Genomic DNA, 22,839 nt, shown 5'->3' with positions numbered 1-22,839 from the left:
TTTTTGTATGGGCTGAGTCATTTATTTGATTCATTCTCGACTGTTATTAGGATTTTTCTGCCGTTGTCGTTTGTGTTCATATAATTCTCCTTCTCTCTCCCCCACATTGAATAAAAAAGAAAAAAAAAGGAGAATATCTTTGTATTAATATATTGCTGAGTATTCAAAAAAAAAAAAAACTTACGTATTTATATGATTATTTGTGAAGATAAAAGGCAAGGCGTATAAGAAAGAGGACGAGAGAGTTGGCCAATAGCATATGCTGAAAGACCTTTTGTTTGATACCTCCTACAGTCCCGCCATAGAAAAGAAAAAAGAATATCCAATATGGGAATACTCTATCAGATTCCTCTTCAAAAGCATTCTCACCCACTATCCGAATATTTAGCAATCGAATTCCCAACCCAACAATCACAAATACATTATACGTCTATATTATAAACAACATTCTCATCAATAACATGACCATCTCTTGTCTCTCTATAAATCCCACTCTCTCTCCTCCAGCTTTCCCAACTTTTTTTTCATCTTCGGATTCGTTTTCTTGCTTGCACGCTTCGAATTCTCTTAAAGTTTCGTGCTTTACCTCCCAGAGAAGAAAACCCATTTCACTATTTTGCAAACAAGCTCGATTTTTGAGGTCAAAGGGTGAGAGCCAGAGAGGAGAGCTTTTTGTGCTTAAAGCAAGCGATATGACTATCTCCGAGGTCAGGGAAGAGGAGGAGGAGGGACCTCCACTGCTTGACTCTGAGACCAATTCAAGGCCTCGCCGCATTGCTCTCTTTGTTGAGCCTTCCCCGTTTGCGTGAGTCTCTTGATTTGTTATGCTCAAACGGAGTTCATGGCGTCTAGTTGACTAGATCTTCAACCATGAGAGATCCCCCATTTTCTCTATTGCTTTGCTGCTTTTATTTTGGTTGGATTTTCAATTGTTTGCATTATCCTGCGATCGTTGTCTTTTGGGTGTAGAATATATCATTGAGCATCGGATTTAAAAGTTTCTTTCTTGTGACTTCATTTTTTTTTTTATTAATTGACTTTGCTGGTTTGGGGTATTTTGTGTGTTTTTTTTTTTTAAGAATGGTGTGAGTTTTAACTGTGGAAAGATAGTGACCTTTTGCTTTTTTATTTCTTTTTCTTTTCAGATGTTTATATGTTATTTTCTTATTAGCTATAGCTGTAAGTTGTTCTCGATGTAATTGATATCGGGCTATGCAATCTTTTGCTGCTCTTGGCTTTACTTTATGGTATGGTCAATGGCTAAGAGGTACACTTGGTGCTTGGCGCCATTTTAAAAAACTGGTCTAGTTTGCTATGCGATCTGACTGGCTGCTGAAGTTTTGATCTAATTGAGTCCTTCGACTATTGGAATGACTCTGACTGATCACCAACTTGATTCAAATATAACTTTGTGGGTGTTGTTGTTAATCTCATTCTAAGTTTATGTGCTTGGGCTGACTGTATCATTTAGCTGCTTCTGAATGTGGACGAAATTAGATGAGAATATGTTCTTGCATGCTTTTAGCTTGTGTGTAATTTATGGTAAACCTATGCTTATTCAGCTGTTACAACAATTATTGATGCTGTCATTTCTGAATGTGTGATGTTGTCTCATAGCTTCACGCTGTGACCGAGCGGATGTTGTGATTTAGCTGTGGGCTAATGTGTGTTTCGCCATGTGGTTCTTCTTTATACCATGGCTTTGGTGGTGGCATTAGTGGATCTTTGATGATTTGGTTGTTGCAGTGCCTCACTAACCCCTTAGGCATTTCTGTATTATGTCTATGCCTAAAATATAAGTTGAAATGCTGTGACTATTAGTCATACTTGTTTTAAAGCTGGATCTGCTGACTTCTTCTGTTTGTTTATAAGTCTGTTGGTCTTAAGCTTGCTCATTTTTGTATTTTGCATAGCCATGTTTAGAGTTTGAGGCTTTGAGGTGTGACCTTTTATTTCTATGCACATACTTGCCCATGCTTCTCTGTTTTTCTGAGTCGTGCCAGACTGTGCAACCTGTGCACAAGCACAAATTCTAGAAATTGTACTTGGTGATTACTTCTCATGTACCCATATCCAATGTCAATCAGTTGGTAACTCCTATCAGACATCAAATCGCAGTGGAGAAGCCATTCTTAAATTATTTAGGTTTCTTTTTGCTGCCTATGGACTCTTTACTTTTCTCTGTTTTCTTTCCTGAGCTTGAATTTAATAGATATGGTCGTAGATAAAAGTAGGGATGCTACAGTGAGGTCCTGAAAGGGATATAAGCTCTTCAATAAATCACAATGATTATCCTCATCTGCATATATGTATGAATTTATGATTTAAAGTTTGCATGTGTTACATATCAGTTCAATATTCTTTTTTTGGGACATCTTAAGATGAGAGTCCAGATGATGCAAAATTGGTCATAGGCCCAAGAATCTGTTCAAACATTCTTAAGATGCGGATGTCAATCATTTTAGATACTATACATGTATATTGTTTCATATGCATTATGGTTTTCATGGAGGTACTTGTTAATAATGCTTGACACAAATACATATATTTTCAGTAGTACTTTAGAGATGACTGTGGTTTCATAATATTAATAAGGGTTTAGCAAATAGTCTAGAAACTTATGGTGAGCTGCAATAAAATGTGTTATGTTTCTTAAATTAGAAGATGGGATGTTCACTGAAAGCTATATGTTCTCTGTTTCTATTGCAGATATGTGTCAGGGTATAAAAACCGGTTCCAGAATTTTATTAGATACTTACGTGAAATGGGGGATGAGGTACACTCTTTATATCTCTGCAGCCATGTATTCTGTTGTCTAGGGTGTCCTTGACTGAACCTTTTAATGTCAGCTCATGCAAGCTTAACCAGAGCTCCGTTGAAAATTCATGCAGCTTAATGCACTTGAGCATCTTGTTTCCTGATGTTGTATTTATTAAAAGTTCTTTCCTCGACCTGATTTTGATTTATGTTAGCTCAAATAATTCAGATATGTGAGCCTTTAATGACTGTTCTAACTATAAATCATCCTGATCAAGCTTTGATTGAAGATGAGCTTGTTCTTGTATTAGCAATTCCCAGTCAAATTGACAATTAGATTGGCTCGTACAAAACCCCCAGTCGAAGTTTTTAATATCAAATTTGCTTTAGATTCAAGAATGTCAATACATGATAAACTGAAAGTTTGTCTTATTGATGCATGGTGCAGGTGATGGTTGTGACCACACATGAAGGAGTGCCCGAGGAATTTTATGGAGCAAAATTGATTGGATCACGGAGGTTGCTTTTACTACCCAATTTGAAATGCTTTGTCCTTATCCTCATTGTACCTAATTGCTCTTACTTCAACTTCTGTGGCATGGACTATTATTCTTTCTTTCTTTCTTTTGATGAAGAACTTGCACTTTTCTAGTGTAATCAAGGCAAAACAAACCATTTAAATCATAAAGCAGTATGTACTTACTAATATCTAAGGGATTCAAATTCTATAGCAGTGTCAATTTAGGTCATTACTAGTCTTTTATAATCCAAGAAAAACCATGTGAAATTATTTCTAAGTTCATGAGAGTTATTATAAACAAGTCAAACAAATTAGGAAGACAAAAATAAGAAATATAGTTATCCCTTTTTATTACCAAAAGTATTTGACTGTATTGATGTTTGCTCAACATAATTTTCAAGCTTAAGTTCAATCGGTTTGCTTTCCTCCTCTTGATCCCGCACCACCTGTTTGGAATAGCTAGGTCACATCTAAGCTACTAAAGAAAAATCTTTTCTTGAATACTTTTCAGCCAGCTATTGCCAAGTCCCTTTCAATCAAGTGTTTTCTCCAAACCTCATTTCTTGTATTTTAGGTCGTTCCTTTTTGTCCTTTTTCATGCCTTCATCCTAAATCAAATCACTCATCCATACCTTTACATCCAAGATAGATGCATATGTTGATGATTTCAAGTGAGTTGTTCCTCATCTTGTTCTCAATAGGCATCACCTCTTCTATCTACAAATGCATTCATTGCTTATTCTAGGTTTCATTGTATTGCCACTCAAACTTCTTATCTTGTCTTGCATATTTTTCCATCAAATCAACGATTCAATTTCACTGTTACTATTGTGCAGTCCCACTTGGATGAATTTTTTGAGTTACAAGCCTGCAAAATATTATGATTTGGTTACTGGTCTAGGTGTGGAATAATTGTTATCCGCCTAATGTTCTCATTTATTTATTATTTTCCAGCTTTCCCTGCCCCTGGTATCAGAAAGTCCCGCTTTCCCTGGCACTTAGTCCTAGAATAATTTCAGAGGTTGCCCGATTTAAGCCTGACATTATACATGCTTCATCACCTGGGATAATGGTAAATTTTCAATTGCTTCTTGTTTCTCTATTATTATTAAAAAAAAAATATTACTTTTGCTGCTGGATGACACTTATTTGACTATTTGTAGGTTTTCGGAGCTCTCGCCATTGCAAAACTATTGTGTGTCCCCATAGTGATGTCTTATCACACTCACGTGCCAGTGTGAGTTTAATTCTTCAATTGATGGAATTCTTATCATGCACTATTACAATTAACTTGTCATCCTTAAATGAGTGGAAAACCCACAAATTTGTAGGCTTCTTCTCTAATAGTTATAGTAATGTTCCAAGTCCCAAGTGTGTACTTTTTCACTAATATGATGCTGAATTTTCAACAAAATATTTCAATTAGTGCTGAAGTCATAAGATGATCTTGTTTTCATTTGCAGATACATCCCAAGATACACCTTCAGTTGGCTGGTGAAACCCATGTGGTTGGTCATAAGTATGTAAACCCTTTTTTCAATCTTTCTTCTTGCCTCCTTTTTAACTATCGATACTGGATCGTTTAGTTAACCTTTTTGGTCTTTCAATTTCAGAGTTTCTACACAGAGCAGCTGATCTTACATTGGTTCCCTCAGCTGCCATTGGCAGGGATCTTGAAGCAGCGAGGGTGACAGCTGGTGAGCATAAACCCTCCTGTACCTAGTTAGATGCCATTATGTAGTTGACCTTAATCATTGCCGGTTTGGTGCATATTATACACCAAACTCATATTCTGTGCCCAGGCAGCTGTATCCTAACAGACTTGCTTTCTTACATTGTTTTCAGCTAACAAGATTCGTCTTTGGAATAAGGGTGTCGATTCTGAAAGTTTCAACCCTCGTTTCCGATCTCAAGAAATGCGGTTCAGACTAAGGTAGGACAATCCTCTAATCCATTGCTTTTTTCTTCCTTCTTATTCCCCGTACTAGGAGTTTCACATAATGCTATATATTTTTCTCCTATGCAGTAATGGCGAACCTGAGAAACCATTGATAGTTCATGTTGGACGACTGGGAGTTGAGAAGAGCTTGGATTTCCTCAAGAGGTAGTGTTATTCAATCACACAAATTGAAAATGAATGGCTGGTGTTTTCTTCCTCTTTAGTCCTTTCTATAACTAGTTGGAAAAAACTAATGCAGTAATAGAGTTTTCTAGGTATCAAACCTTTTAGTTCAAAATATAGCACGGGGAGGGATGTGCTTATTATGTTTGATCATTGGACTTGAATTTCTCTATTACTGTCATAGTTGTAGTCTCAATTTGGTGGTCCATTTTTTTGTGATGTTTTTTCATACTTCCCCCCTCTATAACCTATTATTGACATTTGAAACACATGGTTTAACAGCGTTATGGATAGGCTTCCAGAAGCACGGATTGCTTTTATTGGAGATGGCCCATATAGGTAATCTACTCTTTGACACTTCATGAGTTGATCTTTTAATATTGTTGAATTCCATCATGACTATCAATTTCCACCCTTGGAGAGAGATGACAACATTAGGAAAAAGAGATTCCAAAATGGTGAATTATGTAGTCTGACCTGACCAATGCCAGGATATGGTTTCTGTCAAATGAGCTCATGTATCCTACAACATATGAATGTTAATCTAATTGCTTTGAGTTCACATCACCTGCACTTCATTTTACTAAAAACACCTTCTTTCTTGGCAGAGAGGAGCTGGAAAAAATGTTTACTGGCATGCCTGCAGTATTTACAGGGATGCTAGGAGGTGAAGAGCTTTCACAGGCTTATGCCAGTGGGGATGTTTTTGTTATGCCTTCAGAATCTGAGACACTTGGGCTAGTTGTTCTGGAGGCCATGTCTTCAGGAATTCCCGTGGTGGGAGTTCGTGCTGGAGGAATCCCAGATATAATCCCTCCAGATCAGGAGGGCAAAACTGGTTATCTTTACAATCCCGGTGATCTTGAGGACTGCTTGAGCAAATTGGAGCCTTTGTTGCACAATGCAGAATTGAGAGAAACCATGGGGAAAGCCTCACGCGAAGAAATGGAGAAGTATGACTGGAAGGCAGCCACACGAACGATACGCAATGAACAATATAATGCTGCCATCTGGTTCTGGCGCAAGAAGAGAGCACAACTATTGAGACCTCTTCAGTGGTTGGCAAAACGCCTTTTCCCATCCCCAGAAGTTATATAGGTGATAGGTGATGCAAAAGTTTCTTGGAGTTTCTTTACTTGTTTGGCAGCTTTGCTCTGGACTTCGAAGGAACCCTTATGCGATGTACGTGTGAGTGATTGCCATACATTCATTTGCTGTATATAATGGACCATACAACATGGTCAGATGTGCTGTATTTTGTGGCATGATCAATTGACTTAGATGTCAGTTTAATGTTATATAACAAGGGAAGTTTTCGAGTTCTGTTTCTGTGTTGTCTGCGTCTATGACATTGCTATAAATTTTCCGAGCCTATCAATTCTCTTGTACTATGATGCAGCATTTCAACCAGATAAAGTATTGCCTATTGGGGGGACAGTTTGGCTGGAAAAGCACTATCAGCCATTCATTTCACTTATCAACATGTGTACTATGTTTTTAGCTGAGTAGAATTGTGGCTTCTTTCATTGATGCCCAACTTTTATCGTATGTTTGATTTGTGTGTTGGGTCGGATTTAGGTCATGTTGATACATGAGTGTGTTAGATTATAAGTTAATTTTAATCCGACTCATTTAGACCTTTTAACTTATGTTCTTAACTCGCTAATTTTGTGATGGGTTCCAAGTTCAGTTATATTGTGTCGGGTTCAAATTTAACTTTTCAAAATTCAGAAATTTCATATTGAATTGATGTTTTCAGCCTGTATTTATATCGTACGTGCATGTCAAAGTCGCCGACCTGCCCCAATTTATATAGCCTGGATTTGGATGGTCCAGGTCGTCGTTCTCAGCTCCTCCAGGTTCATGCATTCAATCAAACCTATAACACATAAGGCCAGTAGGCTTGGTCCATGGAGTTCCTCATAAATACATAAAAGATGCACCCAAGGCAATAAGATTAACCATGATACTTTATATATTCTTTTAAATCTTCTATTACAATTAGGGGTGTAAGATGAACCCAAGAGCTCATGAACTTGGCTCGATTTGGTCTCGGTTCAAATAATAAATTAGCCGTTTGTAAACACACTAATATAATTATTGTTCGAATATCAAATGAAATATAGTTGTATAAACTTTTCAACTTAAATAAGTTTGTATAAACTCGTATAACTTCATATTTAAAAAAAATAAAAAAAAATAGTATTATTTTAATTTTGTAATAAGAACAACTTAAGTAAAAGGAAATTCTCTTCATAATATGATAGATATAACTTGAATTATTGTTTTTATGAGTTTAGTTTTAACTTGAACATCGAGTGGCTGGTGATAAACTCGAGCTCAACTCATATTCGAAATAAAATAATTGGGGCAAATTTGAATGAATATAACCCTAATTACAATGATTAAATATCTTTTTGGTATGTGTGATAAGGTCTATTATCAAATAGTTGCATATATCTTAAATATCAAGATGATCCTTTCATTCAGTTTCGTCCATAATTTTAATGGGTCTTCACGTCAACGCCATAATTACTAGCAATTTAAAGAGTTTTATCCCGACAAGTGTGTCCATATGATGTCTCTTATATTATCTATCAACATTACATTACTAGTAATTTAGACAAATAAAGTTCCAATTTTTGGAAAAGGGGGAGGGGGGGTGGTGTTTGATGGTGACTTGGATGGCGACCATGCTAGTGGGGATGGGTCGGGTTGGTATAAGCGAGAGCATGCTCTGCACCGAGACACTAGCATTGACAGTGAGTGGGTCAAGTCGATCCGATTTAGTACCAGTCGATCCATCGTATTCGGCACATGCATTCTCATTCATGGAAGAAGGAGAAGAAGAAGAAGTAGAAGAAGAAGAAGAAAGAAAAAGACGTAAAATGTTTTTGATCAAAGATCTTTTCATTTCTCCCTCACATGGAAAATGAAAGGCAATGTACAGAAAGCGTAAGAAACACTAGGCCCTACCACACCCTACACACTTTTCGCGGAAACAACCAAAACGTCGCTGTTTTACCCCGCATAAATTGTTCTGAATAAAGACAAGAAATATTACAACCGTCCAAATCACCCCTGCCCGGTTAATTTGGCGGTTTCCACTTTCCACGCTCGCTCACACGCTAGCCGATACGTACTGCATGAACTCCGTATCCGTCTCCAGCTCCGCCATCGTCTCCGGCGCCAACACCACCTCCAGGTCGACGCTCCCGTTGCCTTCTCTCCCCGGAAATGCAGAGATCTTTCCGTCGAATTTGTTCGCGGCTCCACTCCGGACAGCCAATGGCCGGCCCCACCCGAAATCGTTGTCGTACATAGGGAATCGCGGCGAGCTTCCCATGGTGATCATCGCGCCGTCGAAGTTGCCCAGCGGGAATAGCCTCGGCTCCCGCTCCCAATCCGCCACTCCACGCCGCACAGTGGCGTCTTCGTGCGCCACCACGTTGCGGTGGAGCAGATCGGCGCACCAGCGTAGATCTCGAGACAGGACCTCGCCGACCGTCGCGATGGTCGGGATGCTCTGGATCGCGTTGCCGAAGTAGTAAGGGTCCATCCGCGGCTCCAGCCGGTGGCGGCAGTTCACCGCCATCCGAAACGTCGTCGCTTTGCTCGCCTCCAACCTCCTCGCACGTGTCACCGCGCGCCACAGCTGAGCGCTGAGCGACTGGAACGACGAAATTTCCGCCGTCCCTTTGGTCACGTTTTTCTTCAGTATATGAATATCCTCCGAGACGGACGTTATCTTACCGTTGGAAACTCCGTTACCGCCGTTAACGGTTTTCCAACTGTCGTTACACTGTTTTCCAAGTATCTCCACCGCTGACTGGTCAGCTAGACCGTTGTTCGTTACTTTCTGCAGCTGATTATAGTTATTGGCTCTGAGTTTCAGCTTCAGAATCGCTTCCTTAGAGAAGTGAAAGATTCGCTCGCGCAGCGGCTTGTCGCCGGTAAAAGTCACTTTGGGACCACCGGGGGGAAATCGGAGCACTGCTGGGGAGTTGAACACGGTGTTGCGGCGAAAATCCGGGGCTTTGGATATCTTGTTGGCGCCTCTGCAAATCTCGGCGAATGTGTTGAAGAAGTGCCAGAAAGAGGTCCCGTCAGCGACGGCGTGGTTGACGGTGCAGCCGATGAAAACGCCGTCGTTTAGCTCGGTGACCTGGACGGCGGCCAAGGGCTTGAAGTGGCCCAAATAGCTGAGAGGCCTGTCGAAGGCGAAGAACTCTTTGAAGCAGGCGGGAACGTCGAGGTCGGGGGAGAGGAGGGTGTGAATCGAGAGGTGCTTGGCTTTGGCTTGGACAAAGTCGGCGCCTTGGTCGTTACAAACGATGTAGACATGGGCGTCATCTGGGTCGGTGAAGAAACGGCCGGCGAGGGCGGGGAAGTGGTTGAGAGTGAGGGATAGAGAGTGTTTGAGAGAGCAGAGGAGGTGGTCGATGGAGTAGGGTGGGCGGGTGAGAAGGACACCCTTTTGGATGTACTGGCAAGAGAGCATGGGGAGGTCGGAGACGGAGAGCTTGAGGGGTTTCATGTCTGATTTTTGTTCTGGGTATATCGTGCATTTGGAAACCAGAGTGACAGAAGATGAAGAAGGCATTTTTGAATGGGATTTACAGAAATGACTAGCTCAGGAGGTGAGGGTGATGAGTTTGTGAGAGGGAAGGGAGAGGTGGTGAGGGTTTAAATAGAAGAAGGGAAATGAGAGGTTGAGATTTGGATTCATGCACTTTCAGCTTTGTAGACTTGTTGTTTCGTGGCTGCTGCGTGCCTTGCCTGCCTCCTCATCTTTCTTATCTCGCCATCTCGTTTTTTTTCTTTTTCTTTTTAACATTCAAGAAGGACAAAGTACAACGACAAGGTAAAACCCGTGCTGCGACGTCAAACCAGTAAAGTTTTTATTTATTTATTTATTAAAAAAAAAAAAAAAACTATAAAATGCCCCTCATAATTTTATATGAAATAAAAGGGATCATTGTCCACGTTTTGGTTAGGCAGAGAGATTGAGATCCGCTGTACTCTTAGTTATAACAAGGGTTACAACTTTAAAAAAGTCAGACCGTTCATAATATCTTATCATTTTTTTTTTTGTTGGTTTCTAATTGAATATAAGAAATGGTTATAAAAGGACGGATTCTTTTTGCTCGCGATCTGAAAAGAAGAATGAGTGGACATCTTATAAACGGAAGTGTGGTAGGTTTTCCGATAATATACTCAAAACAAATTAAAATTACGGGTGGTAAAACAGGTACTTGACACGATCCGATTACGACTCGCGGGTACCCATTACACGATTAACCTATATACAGACACGATCTGTTTAGCTAAATAGGTCATCGGGTCTAACACGATTATGACACGAAAATAGCTTGATAACCCGACACGACCCGTTTTACCCGTTTAAAATCATCGGGTCTAATCGAGTAGACACGACCCGACCCATTAAAAACCCTAAACACTCTTGGGAAAGAAATACATGTATTTGGAAGCAATTCATCAAGAACCCAACAATGACTACGAAATAAAACCCCATTTCATTGCATAGTCCTTATTTCTGAAAATCAAGCAGAACAATCGAACCATTGACATAAACCCTTAAATGGTCCAGAACATGATTTTTAGCATCCAACAAAGCTAAGTTTTTATAGATAATAAAGAATAGGAAAAAGTGCTTTCCTTCATAAATAGAAAGGTGTCAAAACATAAAGAGGATATCAGAATCTCAAACTTCGCCTTATAAAAAGCTAACCAATAGTGAAAACCCATCTTATGAAACTCAAAAATTCCCACTTCCTCCACAACCAAAACTTAATCTAAAGCAAAATCAAATCAAACCCACAAGAAAACAACACTAAACCAACACAACCCAGAAGAGAAAACACAAAACCCGACACACGGATCACAAAAGAACCCATAGAACCCGATCAGGATCAAAAGCCCATTAAGCTGAAAGAGAAGCAGAGACGCAAAAGAATGAAAAGGGAAAGGCAATCGTCCCTTGAAGAAGGAGCTTCTGAGCAGTCTCATTGGGATCCATGGAACATTCTTTGAGCATTGCGTGGCTGACGGCAACGGTGAGGATGCCTTGCTAACGGTGAGGGTGAGAAGCCGACACTCGAGAGGGAGAGTGAGAGACCGAGACTTGAGAGAGCAGAGAGGCAGAGGCGCGGTTTACTGCCTCTGCCTTATCCTTGAGGAAAAAAAAAAAACCGAGTCTAGGGGGTCGACCCGCCACACGGGAGATTACCAGGTTTTAATCGGGTAGACTTGATTACGACCCGAACCCGATAAAGCCAAACCTAATACTGTTTTTTCGTATCGGGTTTGCAGGTCGTGTCAAAATTGCCAGCCCTAATTAAAACAATGTGAAAATAATTACAATGAGTAAGAAATGGGTCAAAAGTGACATGATCCTCTCAAGGGGCCGCTTAAAGCAGTTACAAAAGTAAAATGAGTACAAGCGAGCTTATTTGAATCCCCTCTTAGAAATAGAGACAACCATCAAAAGGAGGCTGAAGCGATAGAAGCATTGTTACAGTCCAAATCCAGGATTGTAGGAGAGAGAGGCACCGACACAAATCCAGTTACAAAAGTCTTCACTAAAGGATCAAACCAATAAAAAGCTAAGAGATAGTATCCCACAAAACACAAAAGCAGCAAACAACATAACAGGCTACGAAAAAAGAAAATAAATACAACTGCAAAACAACAAAATCCTTGAAACAGCTACATCAGTGGAGGAGAGTAGTAGATCCGAACACCGAAGAACAACACCACTCGCTAGCGCTTGGATCCTATCATTATCATAGCATTCATATGTGGCAAACAAATCTTTCATTTAAGATCGGGATCTCTAGATAATTCTCTATTTGAATTCTACAAAATTTAGATCATAAATAATGAGAGGGGATATTAGGATCGAGCTTGAGTGCTCAAGACGTAAACTATTTAATTTACCACTTATTTAAGAGTTTAAACCAATAAAATATAATGTATTTAATTATTTAAATTACATTCTAGCTTCATTAAAATGGTTATATGGTGAAAGGAGAAGTGGCTTGGAGAAATATTGGTACATGGACATATCACTTTCATCGGACAATATATATATAAGAGATCCCACCACTACATGGGTAACTGGCCGGCTATATATATGTTGCATGTGCTATAAAATCCTGCTTCTTCGGGGAAATTAGCATTTGAGCCCATTTCTTTGACCAAAATAAATAGATTAGCATGTTAAACACGAAACAAATATTGGATATTTTTTGGTCAAAGTCACGTTTACACTTACTTCTAATTGGACAACCATAAAATTGAACAACCTCGTTTTTGTTCTGACATGATTTGGAAAGCTATTGTTGAAGATATTCGACCTCTTTATTCTGTGTTCTTCTACAGTAATCATTCTCAATTAGAAAATGAAAAGAATGATTAATAAGCCAAATTATTGCTTTGGGCGGCTCCAATTACAACACATTTCTAGTGGTAGGAAAACTCTTCTAAATAGTTGGAGAAGATATTACCATGATAAATAAACTCTCTTTTAAAAAATAATATCGATCTAATACATGAAATATTTAATATTTAAAATAAGATGTAAATTACGGAGATAATGTTTGAATTCAAAACTTGACTCTGATGTTATATATGTTAAAGTACTATGTACTCTAAATGTTTAATTAATAAGACATGATAACTTTAATTAAAATTTTAACATATGATATGCAACTTAATTAACAGGCCAGGGGGGTTCTTTCTATTCTCTTGTTGGAGAAAAATCTGCCCTAAAGAGGGGAAAGAAGCATATAATTGCTCCACTTTGGAACTAGAAATTAATTTTCAAATGTTGGAAGTTTCAAAAATGGAATCCTATTCTTCCAAAAACTTATAATTAAGAAGCCTCAAATAAAAGACTCATGATTCCTCTTAGGTACCTTTTTCTCCACACAAAAAAAAAAAAAAAAATCTCTCTATTCTATTTTTTCTCCCTGAGAAAAATACTGACTTTACTGTCAAATTCTCTCTTATTGGCCATGAGCCAACACCACTATTATAATTTTCTCTTTATTTTGCAGGTGACCCGTTACCGTGCCGGCGGAAAACTTAGTATAATCATAAATCATAAACAGTCAAAAGAGTCCATTATTAGAAGAGGAGTTCCACTTAGTAGGGAACTTGGTGATTGCTTAGACAAAAACATGGCTTTCAAGGGATCATAGCACCTTTTACATTTGGCGGAAGGCCAGGCTCTTCCACCCAATACACCCTTCTAGCTACTTAAGAGTCAAAAAATATCAGTTATTGTGCTTAGTGACTTGGATTATCACTACCACCTTAATTTCAAAAACAAACCACGTTTTTCTTCTGATTATGTAACTTATAACTATCATATTCATATATATATGAATATGATAGTTACAAATTTGGGCAAAAGATCGAGTAGTCCTATCCGACTAATCATTTTAATTAGCTATAAAAAAAAAAAAAAAAAAAAGGACAACTATTATATAAATAAACTAACAGCAAAATCAATTTGATTCTCTCTCCTCTTTGGAAATAATGATAGTGATCGAATACATAAATAATATTTTAAATGGAATAGTTAAAGGTATAGCTGAAATATAAAATGTGATGAATACTTTTATAAATATAAAAGAAGGATTTTTTTTTAAAAAAAAAAAATTTAATGATAGGAAGCCCGTCAAGGTAAAATCACTGTGTACTCACTCATAAAGGACAAATCTTGAACTTGTGCAAGCTAGTTAAAGTAAAATTAATTAATTAATTTTTTTTTTTTAACATGCCCGAGAACAATGGAAGGGAAAGGAGGATGAAAATTCAAACTAATGACCTTCGGTTTATAAAACATTATCTTTAGCCGATTGAGTTATCTGTGGAGAACGAATTAGGATCTTCTCCAGTTCAAATGAATTGAAAAATATCCAATTAATTATATTGAATGAGTATTTTTATTCCCTCGAAAAATAAAAAGATAAAACTACTATTCAAATATAAAATACTCTCCGATTCAAATTAATTTGTTAAGCTCAATACAATTGCTCTTAAAAAAAACAACTTGATTGGAACAAGCTTAAATGATTGTCGTTGACTAGGGAATAATGATCCATGCACCCAGACCCATTTTCATTATTAAATAATTAAGAAATGTTTCTTTTTCTAAGATGGGTGGAATTAAATTTTAATTATCTAAACACCACACACTAGAAGACTATTTTACCTTCACCAATTAATTATGTACTATATACTATTTTCCTATTCCAAGAACATCAACCTCATATACACATTAAAATGATTTGAAGGTATACGACAAATAAATAAAATTAAACTAAATGTAGGGACAGCTGGTTTGTTCACCTTGCTTCGGAGTCCATCCCTTTTCTATCCCTTGAAGGGTTCCCTATAGCTAGCTATATATAATATATATATTAATTTTAAAAATAATTTAATAATAATTTTAAATATCAGGTTGATTTAGAAGGAACAAAAAAAAAAAAAAAAACAAAAACAAACAAACAAATGTCTTACGTTTAGTATATATTACTCGTCATCATAGACATATATGTCGAAGCAATCTAATGAGATCGACAAAACATGTCTGGTACGTGACAGGATAAGAAGGTAGAAAGTGATCGAAGAGAAGTGATGAGGATTAAGGCAGCATCGTTTGGTTTATGTTAAATTATAAAAATAGATTATCAATTAATCATGAGTTTTATGATCGGAAATCATAGGCTCTGAGATGCGTACGTAGGAAAGGCCACTAGGGTTGTGCTCATCCAACCTCATCCCTTTTCTGAGGCCAATACTTTTCTAAATGATTTTCATATGCCAGAAAGTGAAAGACATGTTCATGAACCTGAGGAAAATTAGATTACCCCGTTGACTCTCTGTGTATATTTAAAACAAGAACTGGGCCAGCTAGCTATATATTTCACTCGAGTAATTCCAAAACACGAAAGAGGTTAAAATCTACTGGCTCTCTAGTCTCCACGTACCACTTTTCAGACAAACAATATAAAAAATAAAATAAAAATAAATTATTTTTGAATTGTTAAATGTATTTTAGAGCGTATTACTTATTAGTTTTTTTTTTTGTTTTTTGTTTTTTTTTTTTTCTAATTAAAAATGGTGGGAAGGAGCGACCAGTGTAATTTTCTCTCTTGGGCGTTACCATCGGGGGTCCCCACCCGCTGTGGAATGTCCGGTTTGAGCCATAGCTACTGCAGGGGAAGGCGAGCCCGTCACCACAACCCCACCAAGGTGCAAGCCGGTAAAATCCCTTAAAAGTAGCATCTGGTTCACACATCTACTACCGCAAGCGGATTCGAACACGCGACTACTAGGATGAAAGAAATTCCATTACCAACTCGACTACCACCTTGGTGGTGGGTATTACTTATTAGTTACTCCCTCTTATAATGTATTTCTAATAAATTTACTTCTAGAAGGGAAGTCTGAAATTAACTCATATGGGTAAGGGGTAAGGGATAAAATATGTAGGTTAGGAATTAACAAATCATAGGTGTTGAGACAAAAACAAAACAAATCATAGGTGTAGGAAAACTTGGCAGGACAATTTACATATAATTGTGTTTTGACCCTTGGGGACGCCTAATGATAGTTTTGCAAAATATGAATGCATGTCCGATGTGGTCTTGTCGTATCGTCGACTTGTAAAGGCAATAAGAAAGAGAGAGATCTTAGATTATCTAAATCTTTGGACCTTTAATTAGTTTAATATAATGTGATTAGTTAAATCTATTTACCGGTCCCGAGAAGAGGGACCAAACAACACAGTCCAAACTACTAACAATTTAAACTGTTTATGTGAGATTTTTTATGAGATTTATTTAAAAAAAAACATATAGCGACCGATTTCTTAAAATAGCTTGTTTAATTTGTTATCAAGGCTTGTTTTTTGTGTGGGGGAATAGGGGATGGCATCTTACACAAGCGTGGGAAAACGATACTGAGCAGGTAGATCGATGAGTTTCATATGAGATATCTCATAGTAACTGCGTAAATTACTAGCAATTTAGACAACTAATTGTAATGAATTCAAATCCGAGAAGAAAAGACAAAAGGCTTGGGGAGTTGCACATAAATAAAAAAATGGTTTTCCAAAAAGATAAAGCATGATGATGTTTGTTAGTTGTGCTTTTGACAAGGTGAACTCCCCACTAATAGTGGTCTTGGTGGTTTCATTATTTTGGTAATAACAAGTTAATTATTGGAAAGTGAATGATTGTTTGTCCATGGTTCATGAACATAATGATGCACCAACAGGTAGAAAAATTCAGAATAATCTGATCACTCGAACGTTGCACCATTAATACTTAATTATTTGGAGTTTGATCAATATTACATACTTTGGTACTTGATATTCATGGGGTTTGTTGGAGAGATCACCGCTGCTTTCCAATTTTTTTTTTTCCTCTTAAAGATTCTTTCTAGAGTGGCTACCATCATGTTGGGAACTTTATTATTCTTGCTGTTGTTGTTTATATTCTTACAATAGATCGGTACAAATAATAGGAGATGGAGATGGAGATGGAGACGCTCATCAAATTATACGAACACCAAATAAAGATGGAAGAAATTAAAACCTCTCATTGAGAAAACATGCGGATTTTGCATCCAACAAAGTTTAACGACTTGCCACGTCAAACCTATAAACGACTGCCACGTGTCTTATATATCGGAAATAAGTCGCCATTTCTGCAATTCGTTGATTGACAAGCTAGCTATCGACAAAAAACCCCACCCTCTCCCCATATAGCTAGCTAATTAACAAGCTGGCATATCCCCCACCCTTCGCCTGCATCTATATATAGATATATATGTGGCCATAATTAGCTTCGATGAGTTAGTTTGGATGAGGACAACTAGGGAGCTCACCCTTCACTAGATGGGTAGCCCTAACAAGTTGGCAAATAATGAGTGACGCCCTAGACAATTTGATAGACAAGCCAAATGAATACAATGTACATGTTTTTCTTTCCTTAATTTTTTTTTTTTTTTTTTTAAAAAAAAAAAAAAGAAAAAAAAGAAAGCAAGATGAGTTTTATTAAAACGAAAAACACATGTCAGAGTAGACTCAAGGAGGGAATTCTCTGTATCCTTTGCTGCTGTTGATTTTGACAGTGCATGCGTCCTTTCTTTCTTCTTGCAGTAACGAGGAAATCCTTGATCTCATGGATCATTTGCTTTGGCATTCTCGCTTTCGCGTGCAAAAGACTTTATGAAAAAGTTTAGGTGCTCCGAATGCGATGGTGAGAAGATCTGCAAAACTTTTTGGGTGTTTTTTTGACAATAGAGAACAAGACAATATTTTTCCATGAAAATGATAGAAAGAAAGAAAGAAAGAGTCCACAGTATTAATTAAATAATTAAATTTATTATCTTTATATGAGCTTATGTTTTTGAGATAAGTGGTTGTTTAACATGGTATTAAAGCTAACATAAATCTTGAGTTTGAACCATATCTTATTCATTCATGTCCAATTTCAATCACACTAAACATTTGGGATCAAACACTAGGGTTAATTAGGCGATAGTTATATATGTACGAATGGTTTGGTATTAGATACATACGTTCATTATCAAAGTAAAGTCCTTATAAGGAGAAGTGGCCGAGGAGATGACGAACTGGTGCGTGAGTCACCGCGATAGACGGAGGAAAGGAAGTACTGAGACAAAACTAATCCCTCAATTAGATACTATGTACATCTTTTTCTTTCGCAAAGAAACAAAATCTAACCCTAAAAAGCAATTATGGAGCATTAGGCTCATTTAGCAATCATTGTGAATGGCATTAAGTTGGTCGGTCAAAACACTTTTCTCCTACCATTTGATTAGGTCCATTCAGGTACATCTGAGTGTAAATCACCAATGAATCTAGACAAATAGGAGAATTACAGGTGGAAATTAACACACACACAAAAAAAAGAAGCTTCAAAACCACGTGGAATAATGCCTCCTTTTTGTTTTTCTCTGCCCTAATATTAATATTGGTTGGATAAGGCCTTCTGAGGTCTTATCCCACTCAATTCATCACATGAAACCACATAGGGTACATGTTGTCTTCTTGCATGTTCTTGTGGGCGGAAAATCTCACTAGTGGATAGTGGTGATCAACCAAGACGTTGCCAAGGCGGCGGCTAGCTGCTCATGTCATCGACGTGGCTGCCAAATTGAAGTTCCATTCTTCTACTGCCAAACTCCAGCACCACGTCATATATTATCTGTCACCTCAATGAGTCATATCTCACAACACAAAGTAGCCGACAGACTAGTTGTATATTTGTACGTGTTAATAATACTTTTTAAAAAATGTTCACATAAAAATTTTAATTTTTTTTTTAGTATAATGTGTTTCTGGTTATTTGACAATATTTTTATTTTTAAAAGGAAAAAAAAAAATATTATCAAACAAAACAAAACCAATCCCTAACAAACAATTGTGTCCCGTGCTAATTAGTCATCATTTTGCGTGAATTATGATGTCTTTTAGCCTTCATATAAACCACTACAAGAAATTTTAACAATAGCGTCGACATTATTAGCGGTGATAAAAAATATTTATATTAGTGTCGACATTGTGGTCGAAGCTGATATGTCGTAGTAATTAATAACTTAGCGAGAATTTTTTTTGTGCCCAGTTAAACCTTATTAACACAACCCTTCTATGGTTTAGCGATCAAAACAAAAATATGTAACATAATTTTTATTTTTTTTGGAAAGGAATCAATTCATCGATAAACGAGCTTAAAACTCAAATAACACAGAGTAAAAGCTCTGAAGCAACCATAGCCGAAGTTACGAGGTTACAAGTGTCAAAAATGACGTAGTACATTCCAGATTCAAACAAAATTCGCTAACCTATGACTAATTTTCAAATTAAACAGCAAATTTGCCTAAACAGACTCAAGCTAATGTATAGATAGCTCTTATTCCTCATAACTGAGAGAAGAGAACCCGAAGCCAAAGCTCATCCTCCTCAACCCGAAAGTTAGAATAAGGTTCACATCTACAACCTAAAGGTCTGGACCAAAGCAACAAACCCGAAGGGCATTAGGCGGGCAAATCGAGAGAGAGGACCGAACATTATTACAAGCAAAAACAAAAACAATTACAGGGAAAAGAAAAAGATCAGCAGTAAAGATAAGTAGGAACCGGTTCCATAAAGGTAAAAATATTCCCTTTTGATTTTAAAGTTGGTTCTGATTGGGGATGGTTTGATTATTGATGGGTTGTTCTGCTTAGGACCGAATGGTTGTCCAGAGTGTGTGGGTGGGTGATAATCGTATGGAAATATTTCATCCAATCAGTGTCAGTGGCTCCCAAGGTAGTGGATTTAACTCACTCATTTCTGCTTCTTGTTGTTTAATTTTAACTCCAAGATGTTAATTATTTGAAGAATTTTAAGTTAATATGCATATGGTTATGGCAAATTGCTCTGTTTAGAAGAGTTCTGAGTAAAATTATGTGAATTGTGGTGGAAAATTACTGTGATTAATGTGGTTGTAAAAGAAGTTCCTTTTCCATTTGATAGCTAGGTTTGCAAGTTGGAGACTCTGATTCTTGCAGATCACTGCCGAGTTTACGTTTCAATTGTGTTAATTAAGCTTCTGCTATGGAAGGAGGCTACTGGTCAAAACCACCCAAGTAGCAAAGGAGGTATACAATATCACCTTTAACTTCAGAGTTTATATTTGTAAGTTTAATTTCAATTATATCAATCATTTAATTTTATAACTATCATTATAATAATAAAATGATTATATTTATTATATTTTTATCGGTTTAATTTTTTGAAATAATTAATTATTTAACATGGTATTTCAATAGAAGTTTTGAGTACTTAAAATATTATTTTTGAAATTCACCTCTAATTTCAATTAAATATTTTAAGTGTTGGACCTAAATGAGGTTTAAACACACATTCAAATGGAATGTTAACATATTAATTAAATGATTAAATTTCTTATTTGTATCAACTTAAAATTTTAAAATAACTAGTGATTTAAGGTTGTATAAGATAACCGCATGTACTTAACCACTGTTGATATAGTTGACTGTTGCCCCTCAATGCGGCCTAAGGTACCTGCAAAATAAAAGAGCAAATGATGACTTGCCAAAGATATCAACGGAAATACTCTGATATTTAAGTTAGGTAGGATTGCAATTTGCAACTTTCAAGTAATGGTGAGATGATGTATATCTAACATACCTTTAGCCTAGGTTTTGTGGCTCTCTTTGTAGGGCTATTATAGTAAGCAGGAACGGAGGCATTAGCCTAGGTTTTGTGGCTCTCTTTGTAGGGCTATTATAGTAAGCAGGAATCGGAGGCAGAGATTAATATGAATACAGGTTAAGGGCCAAAAAAATTTAGTGGGTAAGGACTAATAGGTTAAAAAAAAAAAATTAACCCTATTTTTTTTTTCTTGTAAATGGGGCGCATGGCTTATATCAACCCCCCATTCCTCTGTCTTTGATGGGCGAGGCTTGGGTGCAAAAGTGACAAACTACTGCACCTTGTGGTAGCCCAAAACGTCCATGTTTTGAGCAGTAAACAACCACGTTTTGAAAAATAAAAATATTAAAAGATTAAAAGTAATAATATAAAATTTATTAAATATTAAAATATTAAAAAAAAAATAAAGGGATGGGGTGGCTCTATGAACGGTTTGGAGGTGGACGAACCACTCCATGACTAAGGAGATGCCCGGCCACCACCAAAAGGCCAAAGAAAAAAAGAAAGAAAAAAAAAAGGTTTGATTTTGGGGGTGGCCGGGGTAGCTGAAACCACCCCAAGGGGTTTTGGACCACCCCACCCCAAAAAAAAAAAAAAAAGGTAGGCCATCCGATTGCCCACGGGCTTCTCCTTTGATGCCCTGCTCCTCCTGAAAATCTCCACATCCAAATAACATACTTTCAATCTCAGAAATCCCCTTCTCCCTACCAAGTACCAACAAAAAATCTGTTTCTTGGGTAGGGTGGCTCCTCAAATCCTTCTACTTTTACAACATCTTTCTCGGCGACACTCTTGCAGCTTTGTTCGTAAAATACCAGCAGCTTTAGATACACAGCATCTCTAGTTACCCTCATTAGCTTCCAGCTTCTCCACCTCCCTTTTGGGTTTTGGGGTGGCCCTCCCTTTTGGGTTTTGGGGTGGCCGGGCCACCCCAAAACCCAAACCCTTTTTTTTTCCTTTTTTTTCCCTTTTTTTTTTTTTTTGCCTTTTGGGGTTGGCCGGACCACCCCCTTGGCCAGGGATGGTTCGTCCATCCCCAAACCGTCCATGAAGTCGCCCTTGGGGGTGGCCAGACCACCCCCTTGGCCAGGGATGGTTCGTCCAACCCCAAACCTTTTTTTTTTTTGCCTTTTGGGGGTGGCCGGACCACCCCCTTGGCCAGGGATGGTTCGTCCATCCCCAAACCGTCCATGAAGTCGCCCCCTTGATCAAAATGAGGTGGTTACCCCTTTAATTTTTCTTTTATTTTTTTAATATATTTTTTAAAATTATTAATATTTTAATATTTAATGAATTGTATATTATTATTTTTAATCTTTAAATATTTTTATTTTTATTTCCCAAAACGACCATGTTTTGGGGTGCCATAGTTTGTCACTACCGCACCTAAGTCTCACCCGTCCATGATAGTAAGGTAAGTCTGCCCAACAAAGAAAGTAAAGGGAGCAAGAGCCTCCATGAAAAAAGTGGTTGATTATTGGGATTCCCTTTCTTTCCGTTATCTTCTTGATGGATCTTCCCCTTATGTTGGGCGAAGTAGTTAATAACTTGCCTATTAAGGCTAGCTTACCATATATGGGTACATTGACCAAAGGTAGAACCATCAGCCCACATCCTAGTTTGATGCTTATACAGTGGGGCCATTGACGGACGGTCTTTTTGAGGGTCATTCCTCGATAGAACACCCATTGACTAGTTTAGCACTTGGGAGGTCACTCAATCTTTTCCATGGATCAAGGGGTCTTGGATAGAAGATTAATGGGGAGATTGAGTCGAAACACATGGAGTCACTACATTGGAGTAAAACTAGGGAGTTGGTAGAATTGCCCCAACAAAAAAAAAAAATGTTATTGAATGCAAATGGGCATACATGAAGACAAATTTAGGTGGTCGCCAACGAAACTGGTAGAAAAGCATTGTGTTATATCTGAATCAGGTTCTATGCTCAAATTCAAGACATGCTTGAACTTGAGTAACACGTGCGAATTGTGATGGCCCTTGGGGGCTTTGATGAAAGCATATGAAAAAATTCATATTGTTAAACTCGATGTAATTCAAGTCAAGATGGACATTTGTTAAGGTAGAGTCACTTGTCAACCATTCTTGGTTTGTCCCATTCCCATTGTAAAAGAAGATAAAGTTGTCTTGGGTTTTGGT

At 37.5% G+C, this 22,839-nt stretch overlaps 2 protein-coding genes across 2 annotated transcripts; one reads left to right on the top strand and one right to left on the bottom strand.

Moving 5' to 3' along the window:
• The first annotated feature begins 271 nt into the window (after nt 1-271).
• Nucleotides 272-6,722, top strand: SQD2 (sulfoquinovosyldiacylglycerol 2). The gene is made up of 11 exons (XM_059607540.2): nt 272-805; nt 2,710-2,776; nt 3,206-3,276; nt 4,232-4,349; nt 4,441-4,514; nt 4,741-4,796; nt 4,891-4,974; nt 5,123-5,210; nt 5,304-5,381; nt 5,682-5,738; nt 6,008-6,722. The coding sequence occupies exons 1-11, from the start codon at nt 462-464 to the stop codon at nt 6,495-6,497; spliced, it is 1,527 nt and encodes a 508-aa protein (XP_059463523.1). The 5' UTR covers nt 272-461; the 3' UTR covers nt 6,498-6,722.
• A 1,547-nt stretch (nt 6,723-8,269) lies between these two features.
• LOC132162597 (HXXXD-type acyl-transferase family protein) lies at nt 8,270-10,153 on the bottom strand. Its single transcript, XM_059572862.2, has one exon. The coding sequence runs from the start codon at nt 10,000-10,002 to the stop codon at nt 8,521-8,523; it is 1,482 nt and encodes a 493-aa protein (XP_059428845.1). The 5' UTR covers nt 10,003-10,153; the 3' UTR covers nt 8,270-8,520.
• Nucleotides 10,154-22,839: the final 12,686 nt, after the last annotated feature.

Source organism: Corylus avellana, chromosome 10, assembly GCF_965113065.1.
Source record: "Corylus avellana chromosome 10, dhCorAvel1.hap1.2, whole genome shotgun sequence".
Lineage (NCBI taxonomy): Eukaryota > Viridiplantae > Streptophyta > Magnoliopsida > Fagales > Betulaceae > Corylus > Corylus avellana.
Note: the sequence above shows the minus strand (reverse complement) of the source record. Positions and strands in the feature narration are given on the sequence as shown.